This window comes from Pangasianodon hypophthalmus, chromosome 6 (assembly GCF_027358585.1).
Source record: "Pangasianodon hypophthalmus isolate fPanHyp1 chromosome 6, fPanHyp1.pri, whole genome shotgun sequence".
Classification (NCBI taxonomy): Eukaryota; Metazoa; Chordata; class Actinopteri; order Siluriformes; family Pangasiidae; genus Pangasianodon; species Pangasianodon hypophthalmus.
The window spans coordinates 27,883,024-27,897,451 of NC_069715.1; the positions used below are offsets into that span (position 1 = coordinate 27,883,024).

The 14,428-nt window shown below is 37.9% G+C and overlaps 1 protein-coding gene across 2 annotated transcripts in view; it reads right to left on the minus strand.

The window, feature by feature from the left end:
• The window catches only part of glg1b (golgi glycoprotein 1b), a 44,095-nt gene that overhangs the window by 4,933 nt on the left and 24,734 nt on the right, over positions 1 to 14,428 (minus strand). The window contains exons 11-26 of one of the 2 annotated variants that reach the window (XM_026913966.3): positions 13,521 to 13,674; positions 13,403 to 13,420; positions 12,996 to 13,133; positions 11,781 to 11,867; positions 11,488 to 11,550; positions 10,797 to 10,910; positions 9,857 to 9,945; positions 9,221 to 9,338; positions 8,288 to 8,380; positions 7,663 to 7,800; positions 7,342 to 7,465; positions 5,428 to 5,570; positions 4,684 to 4,785; positions 2,765 to 2,872; positions 845 to 965; positions 579 to 685 (exon numbers count right to left, since the gene is read on the minus strand). In XM_026913966.3, the coding sequence (XP_026769767.1) occupies positions 579 to 685; positions 845 to 965; positions 2,765 to 2,872; positions 4,684 to 4,785; positions 5,428 to 5,570; positions 7,342 to 7,465; positions 7,663 to 7,800; positions 8,288 to 8,380; positions 9,221 to 9,338; positions 9,857 to 9,945; positions 10,797 to 10,910; positions 11,488 to 11,550; positions 11,781 to 11,867; positions 12,996 to 13,133; positions 13,403 to 13,420; positions 13,521 to 13,674 (1,717 nt within the window). The remainder of the gene's footprint in view (positions 1 to 578; positions 686 to 844; positions 966 to 2,764; positions 2,873 to 4,683; positions 4,786 to 5,427; positions 5,571 to 7,341; positions 7,466 to 7,662; positions 7,801 to 8,287; positions 8,381 to 9,220; positions 9,339 to 9,856; positions 9,946 to 10,796; positions 10,911 to 11,487; positions 11,551 to 11,780; positions 11,868 to 12,995; positions 13,134 to 13,402; positions 13,421 to 13,520; positions 13,675 to 14,428) is intronic. The other variant, XM_026913968.3, reaches the window with a different exon arrangement.

A 14,428-nucleotide genomic window follows, 5' to 3' on the forward strand; every position in this document is an offset into this window, starting at 1 on the left:
AAATATTCTACTCTAAAATGGAAACTCTAAAATGGATTACATCTATTTTTCTTGTCAATCTGCAAAGCATAGTCGTACCTCATGACTCATAAGCAGCCAGAACACCCTCCACATTCACAACCCATGTTAATACCCCAAAATTTTCTGGTCTCAATTAGCATCTGAACCGTTCTTTCTCAGTGTGATGGCCATTTAGTAAAATTTAAACCATAAGAGATAGCTCCGCCTCTTCCACCACAGAGTGTAAAAGTGTCTCCCCGTAGATGTGTATAAGTTTTAACATCAATTGGACATTAATGGATCATCAGTAGAGCTTGTGTGGGGTGGCCTGGGAAAAATGTTGGATGTCGTTGCAATTAAATTTAACAGCCAAAGATAACAAAAAATTTTTTTAAATGCTAGTTGTGATCAAGGTATGCACAAAAGAGAAAATATTTCAGTTCAGGAAAACCTGCCATTTTCAAAACCTTATATAGTATATAACATTAAGTGAAGAGTTTTCCCACACCACCACGTTAATTCCTCCTCATGGAATAATATCATACTAGTTCACCACCGAAGGCCTAACATGGACCAACCTTGGCTGCATAGCTCCACATGTCTATCCGGTCTTGCAGTCTCTTCTTACACTCGGGTTGCAGTCTCACCCTCTTGTCCTGGAGAGCCTCCATTAAACAAGACATCTCTGTGAAATGAGGACGAAGTAAGAAATGGAGTCAGGCATACAGGCCACCGGATTCAATACTCCTGTATCACATGACTGACACATTTATAAAGGTCACAGATTAATTCTGGAAGGTCTCTCAAACTGATAAACCGGCTTGTTCAGCTCTCTCGTACTCACGTCTGCCTCGTCCGGGGGGTATCGCTGCGCACTGGTGCTTCAGGTCCAAGGCACAGGCTGTGTGCAAGACCGGATCCACGAAAATGTCTGCTTTGCTCTCCTTGAGCATGTTCAAAACCTCCTAGACAGAGAGATAGCCATAAACAGTAAGAAGAGTGACAATGAAAGGTATGTAGAGGTGGAATGGAATAAAGCATTTGAGGTATAATAACCATAAAGCACAATACCATAGTATTCACAGAGATTAGAGTGAAAAATTCTTAATGACATACTAACACACACACACACACGTTTTACAATCATATATACAGCAATAAATCAAAAAGTCTGTTCTACTACTTTTTCCAGACAGCGTTGGTCTGTGACTAGTATACCAGAGAAAGTTACTTAAAAACTGTTTTTATTGCTTCAGTGCTTTACTTTCAACCAGAAGCCTTTAGAGCATTACACAAAAGTTAATGTTAGCTGATGCTGAGTGTGCACCTCCTCATTCCTCACTGAAAAACCCATTGTAGAGAACACATTAAAAGGTGCAGTGGTGATTTTCAGACCGATTGGGTCAGTCCATAAAACGAAGCATGTTTAAGAGAGCTTTCACACTTTTTTCATGCTTTTGTCCCCCCAACTAGAAGTGCAGATATTACATGTATTCTTTTAGAAGATCGACAAAATGTCTGTTTTTTTTTTTTAAAAAACCAGACATAGTGCTTTTCAAAAGTTATAAAAGTTCCAACTTTTCATAAAAGCATGAGTGACACAAATGGAGAAAAATAAAGATGGAGGACAGCACCAGTCAAAAAGTGAGCTAATGTAAGGAGCTTAAGAGTATGTTCTGGTGGAGATAATTCACCGTCATTATTTTAACGTTGTACTGAAATAACAAATTTGTTACTTTTACGATGTTTATTGGTATCAGAGTCACAGGTCTCAATTTAACAGAGATTATAGTGGTCTAAATGCTAAATGTTTAGTCACACAAACACCTCTGAATCTTCTGTCTTTTCAGGTAAGAGATTAATTTAATTTTTAAATTAATCCTTATTTTTATTAATAAAAATATCAGCAATTTATCTTCTCCTAGCTAGGTCATAATACTGTTATGATTAGTGTGCGAGTTGCATGAGCTGTTTGGGGAAAAGAAAAAAAAAAAAAATCAGTTTGGCACAAAAGGTGCTCTGACCAGCGCTTTCTCTACAAAATAACCTTGTGTGAAAGCAGCCTAAAAAGTAGTGACACATTTTTCAATCTAACTTCTATTTACAGCGTCTGTAGTGTGTGTGTGATTACCAGACACACAAACTTCAACACGTTCCCCTGTACTAAGAAATTAATGAAAACTCACTTACAATGGAAACCTAGGGGAAGTCACTGAACTCCATTATTAAACATTAAAGCAATATTTTTGTAGAAAGCTTTCATGAATATATGACAAAGTTGGTTAGCAAATGAAGCTCTGAAATCTGTATAAATTCATCCTTTCAGAGATGGGACTACTTTTTCAGAGGGAAGAAATGGTGTTTACCAGAGTAGTTGTGTGCGTCTGACTCTGAAGAATTTCTTTTATGCTGGTGTCATTTTTCCCCTTTGCTGCTCATGCAATCATGCATTTTAAATGTATACTGAAAATTCAACGACTGCTCTTAGACTTTCATTATATACACACACACACACACACACACACACACACACACACACACACAGTGTGAAGTAAAGGGGTTTCCCTTTTTTCCTCAATACAAAGAAAAGCATCAAAATTCTCATCTGTGATAATCAGACATGCTCTACAGATAGAGTGGATAGAGTTTAGGCTGAAAAACAATGTAATATTCCCTTAAGGTTGTGTATTTGGATTACGGTATCAACACTGCAGTGTATAAGGAAGTCAAGATCGTATTTCTGCATCCTTTATTTGTTCTTTACCTTTTTGCAAGCATCATGCTTGAGCTTCAGCAGGTTGGTCTTTAGACATTCCTCCACTTGGCCTGTTTGTTCTTGCGCAGCGGCTTCCTCTGCACACAAGTCTGTGATCTATAACACACGAAAAACACAAAACACCAAGGGACAAGAGAGGCAGGGCAGTGACGAATGGAGTTATTTATACAAAGGAAGGGCAGGAGCACAATCAATCATATCAGGTTTCGTTTCTTCAACACTTTTGGCTTCAAACCCCAAATTTGATAAATGGACCTTATGAAATATGATGCACCAGCATTTCATGTTTCCTCATTCCTTTCAGACAGTTGGAAAAATATGGAGAGGAATTCATGGCACACTGAAAGGCAATAATTACAGCGGAATAATGTGAGGGTATACGATACATTTTTTAACAGTGATGTGCAGAAAATGTGTCAGGATGAAAAGTAAAACCTTTACTACACCGTTTTCATGAGGCTTGACCTTGTTGCTGAAGACTGCTATGTGTGGATTTGCTTAAACAATTCAATGATGAATTTGTCAGAACTGAATGAGAACTGAAAACAACTCAGCTGTACTGTATTCCACTATTAATCTCACATAAAATATTGTTCACTTTAGGACATTACTGGTTTGACATGAGGGTTCTCTGTGAATAATGCGGTACATCCATCATATATTCCTTTTAACTCTTCCCTGTTTTCAATGCAGTTCCCCTAAAATCCTTCCATAGGAGTCCAGCTCTTCACTCCAAGCCTCCATATTGCCATATCAGACAAAAGGAACAAAACACTAAGGGGGGCATGCTGTTATAGGAAAATAATCAACAGCAATGTGAGAAGTTGATTAATTTCCTATAACATCACTGATGTGTCTTATTCTTTTTATACCACAGCAATTTACCAACAAGTTCTTTAATTAATAAAAAATGTACATCATACATTTTATTCAGTTATAGTTATGGTTATTAGTCCACAAGACCAATTAGGTCCTTTTATCACTTATGTTATAGCAACTATAAAGTCATTCCCGCCCTTCTCTTTCAACGTTGTTAAGACAAAAAAGCACAGCTTGTCATGTTATCGAGAAACTGCAAAGTGCAAACTCCTCTCTCCTGAAGAGTCTCCCGTGAAAAAAACCTTAAAATTTACAGCTTTATGTCTGACTGTTACAAAGTGCTAAATAATAATCAATAAATGACACTAAATAAACAAAATAAACATCTCCTTACAGAAAACGTCAACATATTAACAAGTACACACTTATTAAAATCCTGGTATGAGGGTCATCTTCCATACAAATCACTGTGCAAGTTGTTACTACAGAAACATCTGTAGGACTTTTTTTTCCCCCAGAACTAACAGGATTTTCATAACCACCACATTTCTTGTGTAAATGCTCCTTTACGAATAAATCTGTCGGTAGCAGTCTGAAAAACGAGGCCCAATGTTTTCAGTAAAGACTGACTAGCAAGAGTAATGAAAGTTTTGCTTTTTATTTTGGCACATTTTTCCTATGTCACCACTGAAAAGTAATGTTAGATAATGTAATCTCTCCACACTCCAGTGCACAATGGTCACTTTAATAGGTATTCGGTGTGCTTTTGTAGGACGACGGGAGCACTGCTCAAGGTGTCTAATAGGCCCTTACTGTCTCCTCATTACTTCCACTCAGGTGAATCTCTTCATGGCAGCAGGGTGTTCATTAACACACTTCACACTCTAGGTGATAAGTGCATTTTCCAACATGGTTAAACTATTTTTATTAAGCCTTCTCATAAAGAACAAAAAAGCCAGCAGCCAGTCCACGGGATGTGGGCAATTGTGCGCTAGAATCCGTCTCTAATGAAAGTAGTGGGTGTTATGTGTGCACACCTATTGCGTTAGAGCTGGGCTGAAATGTACATGTGCACGCCTCTAACTCACCTCCATGTTGCAGTGAAGCTGAAGCTGAGGATCCAGTCTGTAGTCAAGGGCCGACTCCTGCAGGATCACCCTGATCTGGTCCTCACAGTCTGAAGACAGACGCTGGCGAAGCACATCGTCAAGTTTCCAAACAAAAGAAAACTCTTTAATAACTCTAGAAAACTCTAGAAATTCTAAAAAGAGGTTATGAATTTGCATAATTTTACCACTCATTAAAAATAGCAGGATTAAGGAGTATGCATAAAATTATGCATTTTGAAAACACATATTGTCGTACCTAATAGCTAGCCTACGCGTTAACTCTTAATAAAGTAATCACAGATCACCACAAGTAGGATTTCACTGTCCGAGTCTTGTTTTAGTTAATATTCTCAGCAATTTAATTAATAGTGTTCAATTAACGTGTTAAAATATCAGTCTGGCTTTAGACATCTTAGCACAAAGATTTTCCAACTAAAAGTTTTGAAATATCATTTGTTTTAAAATATTATAAATAATATCAGACCATAATAAGTGCAAAGCTAATGAGCTTATTCAACTGACATTGCAAACTGAGCTCATGCGTGACGCTCCCTGAATGAGTTTCATACAAACATACTAAGAAAGCCTGACTGTTAAATGCAAAAAATGTGAATTTAGCACTGATTATATAACACCAATCTACATAACCAGAGGCATTAACCATTAAAAAATGATTGTATTTTAACTACATGGGCAAAGAAATTTGAAGTTCATGTTCAGTACCTGGTCGGCATACTTGAGCTTGAGACAGGAAATGACCTCACCCTCCAGTTCACTGTCATCAGTGGCCTTGTTCAGGATGTTCTGACAGAATTTGGGAATATCTGCTTTGCAGGCCTTCCGTAGCACAGGATTAAGCCTGTAGTCTAAATACCAGGGAAAAAAAAATAGTGAAAGAAAAACAAAAAAAACAAAAAACCTTTATGAAACACACAGTGAAGTAAATCAAGTTATGTACACATGACTCCATGTATAAGGAGTGCAATTCATACCAACAAAACCCTCCTAAATAACCAACATCACAGTATTTAAAGAGGGACTCCCAACTACTTCACTCAATCCTCACTTCATCGAGCTACTACTGCGTCATTGTAGTCATAAGCCCTATTCAGACCCGACTGGTTTATCAGGGGGACATCTGTAATAGAATTTTTTTTACATGTATCCTCAGTGATAAAACTCTTGCATCTGGACAGCAATAAATTGTCAGTTTCAACAAACAGAAGTCGGTTTCTAGTGGCTTCTATTTTCTACGAACTCGGATGATTGCGACACGTGGACAGTTCCTTAACTATCTAATGTTAAGTGCTGATAAATGAATGACTGCAAATGATTAGCATTTTGAATATAAAAAAATTAAATCATTTACAGCATTAACTGATTAGTATTCCACATTTGATATTTAAGAAAGTGGCAGTGATGGTCATTATTTATAGAAAAATAACATAACGGCTTCTTTAATCAGCTTGAGGGATCTTGCTTAATGATTCTTAATAATTTTTAATAATTTTACTTTCTTTCTCCTCCTGAAAATGTTTCCCCAAGTAGTGTGTGTAGTTGAGGTTTTTCCTCCCCAAGCTAAATATAAGGTTTAATCCCTCTAAAGCATCAATTCTTCCTTTCACGATTCGGGAAGTGTTTAATATCTGGGGAAGGGTCACTGATGTGCATGCTACGAGACTAAATACAGCCAAGTAGCAGCAGTCAAACATCTTTGCGAAATCTGCATAGAACATCATGGATATGCGTGACTGGAAGGGTGACAGACAAGTGCTGAGTTTGGAGAAAAACAATAGGTAGTTTGGACTGTAATTTTCTCAGAAGAGAAAGGAGAACACCACCGACATGGCCGATCTGGATGGAAATAAAATCACAGCGTATCATCTGTAAAAGAGGAAATTACTCCAGGACCACATTTAAAATTAATCCTGTATGAATAGGGCTACAGAAAGACGCTCTGTGGTAGAATATTTACTTGCTGGTACAGTCAATGAGCAGTGACGGTGAGCATGTATACATCTGTGAAATAGTCTTATTAACGCATATAAACATATATACAACATATTGCAAATAAAATAGGATTTTTTGCAGTTAATCCTGATAACAGCAAATCTCAGCCATTTTGTACCACACATCAGCAGTCACCTCTCTGTTTAGTAATTTCCCATATTGTCAACTTATTAAATCTGTTTAAAAAGAGTAAACAGAAAAAAAAGAGTAAAGAGTAAAAATTACATTTAAAAATGTAATTAAAATTAAATCATTTCATTTCAACGTTTGCTGTGACTCGAGGTTACTGACTTAACGTGACGAGCCATTTCAAGTCGCTTTACTGAGCAAATCTTGGAGTTTTTTTTTGTGTTATGCAAATTGCATATATTGTGGTCCTTTTTCAAGCTGTTCCTATTTTGCTGTCCAACTGTGCACGTGAGCTTCTTTGTTGAATAACCAGGCATAAAGATTTTTTTAACAATTAACAACTTTACTAGGACATACACCAGAAAAAGGACAATCGTTTTGTTTAAATTCAGATTAAATAAATTAGATTCAATGCATCTATTATATTTTTTTAAAACATTTAAATTAATTGTTTAGGTTTAATATTTGCAGTGAGGGAAATCCTTGCTATTGGCTCACCTGTGCTCTGAGTAATCTGTCTCTTGGTGATCATCTGCTTACATTTGGGGTCCATTAGCTCACTGTTTTTGTTCTGTTTCAGGCACTGCAGCATGTTCTTGGCATCAGACTCCGTACAAAAACGCTGACACAGGGACGAGAGGTGGAAAGTAAGATAGAGAGCACATTAGAGGGAAAAAAGACTTGTATTTTTCTTATGTAGCTTTTTTTTTTTCTTTTTTTTTTTCGTTCGTTATCTGATTCCTTATAATAGAGTACATTTCTTTAAAACAGCCTATGCAATTTGAGAGGGTAATGTTCTAAACAGTATGTTTCACTAACCTTAATCATCTGTTTACAGACTCTCATTAGCTGGTAGTCCAGCTCAGGGTCCATCATCTCCGTCTCCTGCAGCTTAAACACCTTCTGATGGCATGTGTGAAACAAATGCTGTTTATTCTCCTTCAAACACTCAGTGACCTGAGAAAAGGAAACACAACAGAGGGGATGAGAGCTTCATTAGAGGTTCAATCATTCGTTCATCTTTACCCGGGCTGGGTTGCAGTGGCTCCACAGCCAGGAATACACCCTGGATGGGACGCCAGTCCATCAAAGGGCATCACACACATTCATTCACACACACATTCAGACCCAGGAGACAATTTCTCATAGCCAGTCCATCTACTGGTAGGTTTTTGGACAGTCAAAGAAAACTGGACAACCCAGAGGAAACCCAGGCAGATGTGTGGAGAACATGCAAAGATACTCCACAAAGTTACTATACTCCATGAGTTCAGCATAATATATCTTATTTCTGGGTGGCAAGCTTACTGAAGATAGATGAATGAATGAATATATTTTAGTTCAGTTTTTACTAAAAACGATTTGATGACTGATAATAATAAACTGTGGCTGACAGTATGGCATGCAAATACTCAAATTAATACGCCGTGCGATCCCTGCTTACCTGAGCGTTGCCGAATGAAACAGAAGAGCACCACCTCTCGATATCCTTCTTACATGCACTGTACAGCTCAGGCTCTAGACGAATGTCCTCCGACTGAAAAATACATAAAAGGAATGACAACTCCTTTACTTGGGGCTGTGGAATGGCATTATGCTCTCTGCTCTGGAGTAAACAAGCAGTTGAGGAATATAACACAGCATGAGCTTATACTAAATGTTCATACTGCAATTTATTCAGGCAATCGATGACTCATTGTTCAGCCACAGTGGTCTCTCTGTCATCGGACAGGCCTTGAACCCTTCAGTTTCACTGTGCTGTGCATAAGATGTTCGCTTAATAGCTCACATTTTTAAGTCTTTCCATTCTGAATGGTTGGAGCAACAATGCTGCTCTGTGGTCAAACATTCCTTGGACTCTGAACACTGAACAGAATGATTGCGACCATATTTAACAAACGTGATGCTTTATAATATGTCCGAATATTGTGCAACTGATTGGCTCATGCCTAGACAGGAACTGTCCTTAACGCAGCTTATTGATCTTGGGAACAGCCCATGCTTTCTTAACTTAAATGTTCAGTCAAAGGTATTTGTTATTGAAGCTCTAAATCCGCATGATCCATGCTCTCAGAAATGGGAATACTCTTTCATTGGGAACACTTGGTCAGAAGAGTAGTTGTGTGGGTCTGATGGTGCACTGAATACCACAAAACCAACATGAAATAGGCAGTTAAAGAAATATTTTAACTATATTGCTATAAAACTAACTATAAAACTCCATAAGAACAGCACCTAAGATTTAACTTTGCATTATTTAGTTTTAAATGTTTAATGGACAGAATTAGACAATCTTTTCTCATACGCTACAGAGGCACTGTATACAGTTAAATAAAAAGAAAGCTAATATATTATGTAAAGAGTGCGCATTTCTCACCATTTCCAGCTCTTCCACCCTCAGCTGTCTGCGACACTTCAGGGACACTCGCTGCTCCTTCACATCCTGTAGAGTGTCATTCCTCACTGTGGTGCTCAAACAGATCACTACATCACCTCTGGAGAAAAAGGAAAGAGCAAGAGAAGGTGAAACAGACAGGTGGCAGAGTCATGCAACAGAGATACTGAAGACACACACATTAAACATTTGTCTTACTATCCTTGTGAGAACATTCCATTGACATAACTAATAATGCAGCTAATTAATGTAATGCTAAACCTAAATCTAATCCCAACCTTAGCAACCAAACAGAAAACTTAATGGCTCGTTTGTTTTTTTTTTAATTTTTCCAACAAGGTCAAAACTGTCAGATATTCCTATTCTTGTAGGGACATTTGGTATCCACCAAGATATAAAAACATTTTATACACACATGTGCACAACCTCGCACACTGAGTCCAGCCTCTGCACAAATAATGACCTGTTATAAAAATTAAAACCGCTCATGAATCCAACTACAAAATAAAAAATTGGTAATATGTCCACCGCTGTTGTTTTCATCTGCCCTCTAAATTGCTTTAAAAAATAAAACATTATTGAGAGAGAATGGAAAACAACAGCATGAGTGAAACATACTTCTTTTTAATGTTAGGACACAGTTTGAGGACGTCCTCTTTGCAGGCCATCTTGAACTTATAGGAGAAGCGAAAGTCCTTCATCTGAATCTGGGAAAGTAAAGACAAGCAACTTACTTAATGTTCAACATTGTTTTAGCCAGTTAAACAACAGATAAGAAATTAGGGATGATATCTGAAATAGTAATAGTAAGGTAGTGCATCTTAAATTAGAATACTCATATTATTATTATTATTATTATTATTATTATTATTATTATTATTATGTAGACATGGCTCTTTAAAAAAATATAAAGTGTTAATATAATTTTTTCTTAACCGAAGCACACAGCTTCAAACACGACTTACACATAACTGCAGCTTTCATACAAATAATGACTTACAATGTAAATATAATAAAGTATAAATATAATAAAGATCATTCTAACACAAAAGTCTCTTCATATGTTAATATATCCAGTTCCCCAAAAAAGCTTTTCCAAATCCAATTCCAGTCTTTTCCATTTGTTACAGGGTCGAATCAAATTAAATTTTTTTTCCCCTCTGATGTCCGATCCACGATTGTTTGCTGGGTATCGGATAACACAAAAAGCATCCATTTTAAAGACCAATGACTCTGGACCAAGCAAAGCGAGACTTTAATGCATTTCCTGTATGACTTTATATGCCATGAACAATGTTCCCATTATCATCCATGGTCCATCACATTCTTCTGCTTTTGGGCAATATAAAAAATCATTTACAAATTAATTAAAATGATTAATGGACTGATCTTGTGTGTGGAGTGTCCTGCATACAAAACTTCACCAGGCTGGTGTCAGACAAGGCAGTATTTTCTCAGGGCTATACAGGGCTTCCTTAAGGCTGATTAATTTAACCAATCTGCTAACCAGTTGATTTTGAAAACTTTTACACATCCACACTCTACATGCAAAGCTTACCAGCTGGAAGTGCGTCACTCCAACAGCACATTTATCATTCATCTCCTTCTGATGTTTGTTCTGCACCAGGCACTCCATCAGATCCCCCGTGTCTAGCTGATTATCAGCCATGTCCTGTGAGGGGAAAAAGCAGTGACAGTATGATCTGAATCGTAAACCTAAAGTCACACTAGGAATTTGTTCCTCGTTTCTTAGAAGCAATCTCTCGGAAGGCGGCCGCAGGGTGGTCAGAATGCCGCTGGGTTTAAAACAGAACTGTTTTCTGTAATCAGAGCAAAACACTTAGAGTGAAAAACAGTGCTCAGTGAGTTTTTATCACCCGAACAATCAGGTCGCAGCTCAGGGGGCAAGTGAAGAAGACCAAAATGGAAGGCAGACTTCCAGTCAAGTTGCGATATGCAAAGAAAAGAATTTCACTACACTGTAGGTGTGACAAAGGTTGCCTCGTCTTTGTCATAGAAATATCAAATGTTAAGAAATGAACATAACCTTTAAAACTTTAAAACAGTTTTATGGTTACAATGCGTGTATGTCGCACGATCATTTGTATCTTCTCAAAAAAAAAAAAAAAAAAAAAAAAAAAACACTGCATACAGGCACGTTTTATACACAGAAAGACACCTAACGTAACTTTAACTTTAACTGTACAGAAATAAGCAATTTATACTAAACCAATAGGGGCTACACTCACGTGGCAGTGGGTCTGGATGACCGGCTCACACGCTCGGATCAGCAGCGCTTCAATCTGGATGTCCTGTGAAGAGGCAGAAATAAATCAGCGACCCGAGAGAAATCACTTTAAAAATATCTGAAACTAGACAGTTGTTATGTACCTTAAAAACAAACAAAAAATAAGCCTTTAATAATAAAAAAATAGAGATTTTGTACAAATAGCATGGGAGGAATTGTGCACTTCCACAAGTTTACAGTGTGCATTTTCCTTAACTAAAGCGCATAGACAACAAAACATCAATAACCTCTAACCTCGGACTCGAGCTCGGTCAGGTTTCCCACCACATCCCTGCAGTCTGCCAACAGATCCTCCAGATGGTCTTGTAGACACTCCAGTTCCTGAAATAAAGGAGGAGAGAGGATGAAATAAGTCTAGGATTATATGTTCCTGGAGTGAAAACATGAGCAAAGTATGCGTAGATGGATTGTTTTGATGCCACAGATAAGAGACAACTTTTACAAATAATGTTTCTCAATTTTCTTCAATAAGCTGAATGTTGGTTGTATTTTTTTATTGTGTGTCCAGCAGCAAACCAGATCGAATCAAAGCAGGAGAAAGAACAACGGAAACAAGAAAAGCAAGTAATCAGCAATGAAGAGGGCGAAAACACAGCAATTAATTTGACAAGTTCTGCTAGAGACGGTACAGAGAGACAGCCCACTGCTGAATAATACGAATGTAATGATCAGCATGGAGGTTGTATTATGTAACTACCCTCCCTCAGTAAAAAGTAGCTGATAACCCTGTTGAAGATGTTAAAAAAAAAGAAAAAAAAAAGCCTGGTCTATCAGCACAGACACAGAGCGTACATATGCAGTTGCCAGCAACCTGAATTTTTTGTGCGTTACTGCAACCAAAGATTACACTTTATTTATATCTTTTTTTTTTTTTCAGATTTCAAAACCAAGTTGGAAACATCATCTTGTTGACCCATTTCTGGTTTATGGGTGTCTCCCCATTCAAGCAGATAGAAGCCTGGTCTTGTACAAATGAAAATAACTGCCTGGGAGCTTTGCCAAAATGGCTGCCAAGTGAACAGACATTAACAGAATGACTTAGGTTCTGCTCATCTGTTGTAGCTATATTTTTACAATAAAATAAACAAGCAGTGTCCCTTCCTGGTAGGGCAAGGCACAGAACGTATGTGTTGCCTTTACAGTGTCTGAAAGAGATGTAAGGCAACATGAGCAAATAGAGTGTTTTGGTTGGCTTTGAGTGTTTGTATTCCTTTGCCAAGCCATATGTTGCTAATTTCACTGGAGAGCTCTGTTGCATGAAGTTCAGAGTCTTAACTGCCAACTTAAGTGCAAACTTTCACTGCATTGCATTTAGCCAGACAGACAAGGGCTTCACGAAGTGCAAGACAGCCAACTCGATGTAAACGGCATCGAAATGCGCACTAGCGGCGAGCAGAGAGAGCAAGTGTCTTGTGTGTCTATGCACTTTTCTTCACAGTCTTCACGTACCTGACCAGTATCAGTCTTCTCACTGCACCATTTTCCCAGGTCAGTCATGCAGCGTTTCTGGAGTTCGGGGTCAAGCTTCACATCCAAAGCCCTCTGATGCAAGATCCTCTGGACTTCCACTTTACACTCCCTCGTTAGCTAGAGAACCAAAAAACAAGTCAGTAGATATAAACAACCATTTTTTAATCTGTTTAAAAACCACAAGAAACAGTGTATAGTGATTACACAGGACAATTAAATTAATTTTGGCAAACAAATTTATCATAGCAGCATTTTTAAATGTGCTTTATAGATTTTATGGATTTTGAGATTAATTGATGCCATTATTAAAATTACAAATTGTGGATTTGTTGTACCCAGCACCATTGTAGCTTACTGTTGTATATTTTTACAGTAAATGAACTCACATATTGTTCTGGATCAAGCTGTTGAATTCAGAACAGCCGCTGTTAATTTTTTAGCATAATACATGTGAATATATAACCTAAAAGATTAAAAAGATGTTGTAACCATGTAGGCTTTTACCCGTCTGCCTTGTTCTTCTGTCCGGTAAGCATGACGATAGAGGCAGGAAAACACAGCGCCTGGGGGCATCATCTCGCTCGTCTCATTCCAGCCGTGTGTGTGACAAAGCCGGGACGCGTCGTTCTGGCATTTCCGATACAAAATAGGGTCGAGCCTTTTGGAAAGATCAGGCTGAAATTATACATTTGAAATGGAAAAAAAAATGCAACAGGGAAGTACTTCCTGAAATGATAATGATTGGAATTTTGGGGAATCAATTTTTTTTTCAGCATATTGTCTAATTTGATGCAGGTGTATACACTATATGGCTAAAAGTATGTGCACACCTGAGCATCACACCCAAGTGGGGTTTGGAACCAAACTGTTGCCACAAAGTTGGAAGCACACAATTCAGTCTAGAATGTCTTTGTTTGCTGTAGCATTACAATTTCTCTTCACTGGAACTTAGAGGCCCAAACCTGTTCCAGCATGACAATGCCCCTGTGCACAAAGTGAGCTCCATGAAGACATGGTGTGTGAAGGTTGGAGTGGAAGAACTCGAGTGGCCTGCACAGAGCCCTGACCTCAACCCCACTGAACACCTTTGGGATGAACTGGAACCCCAACTGCACCCCGGACCTCCTCACCAACATCAGTGCCTGACCTCACTAATGCTCTAAGTGCTGAATGAACACAAATCCCCACAGCCACAAACCAAGCACTCAAAAAATACTGCAGCAGAACCGATCGACATATGGGAGAAAAAAAAAAAAAGAAAAAAAAAACTGTCTGTAGCTCAGCAACTCCATTTTTTTTTTTTTTTTAACCATGAACTATCGTAGCTTCTGTGGCAGATCCTCTGAAATCAGCTCATGGGGAAAGGAAAGAGTTTTTGCACTAGTTATTTTTATTTTTTTTACATTTCATCT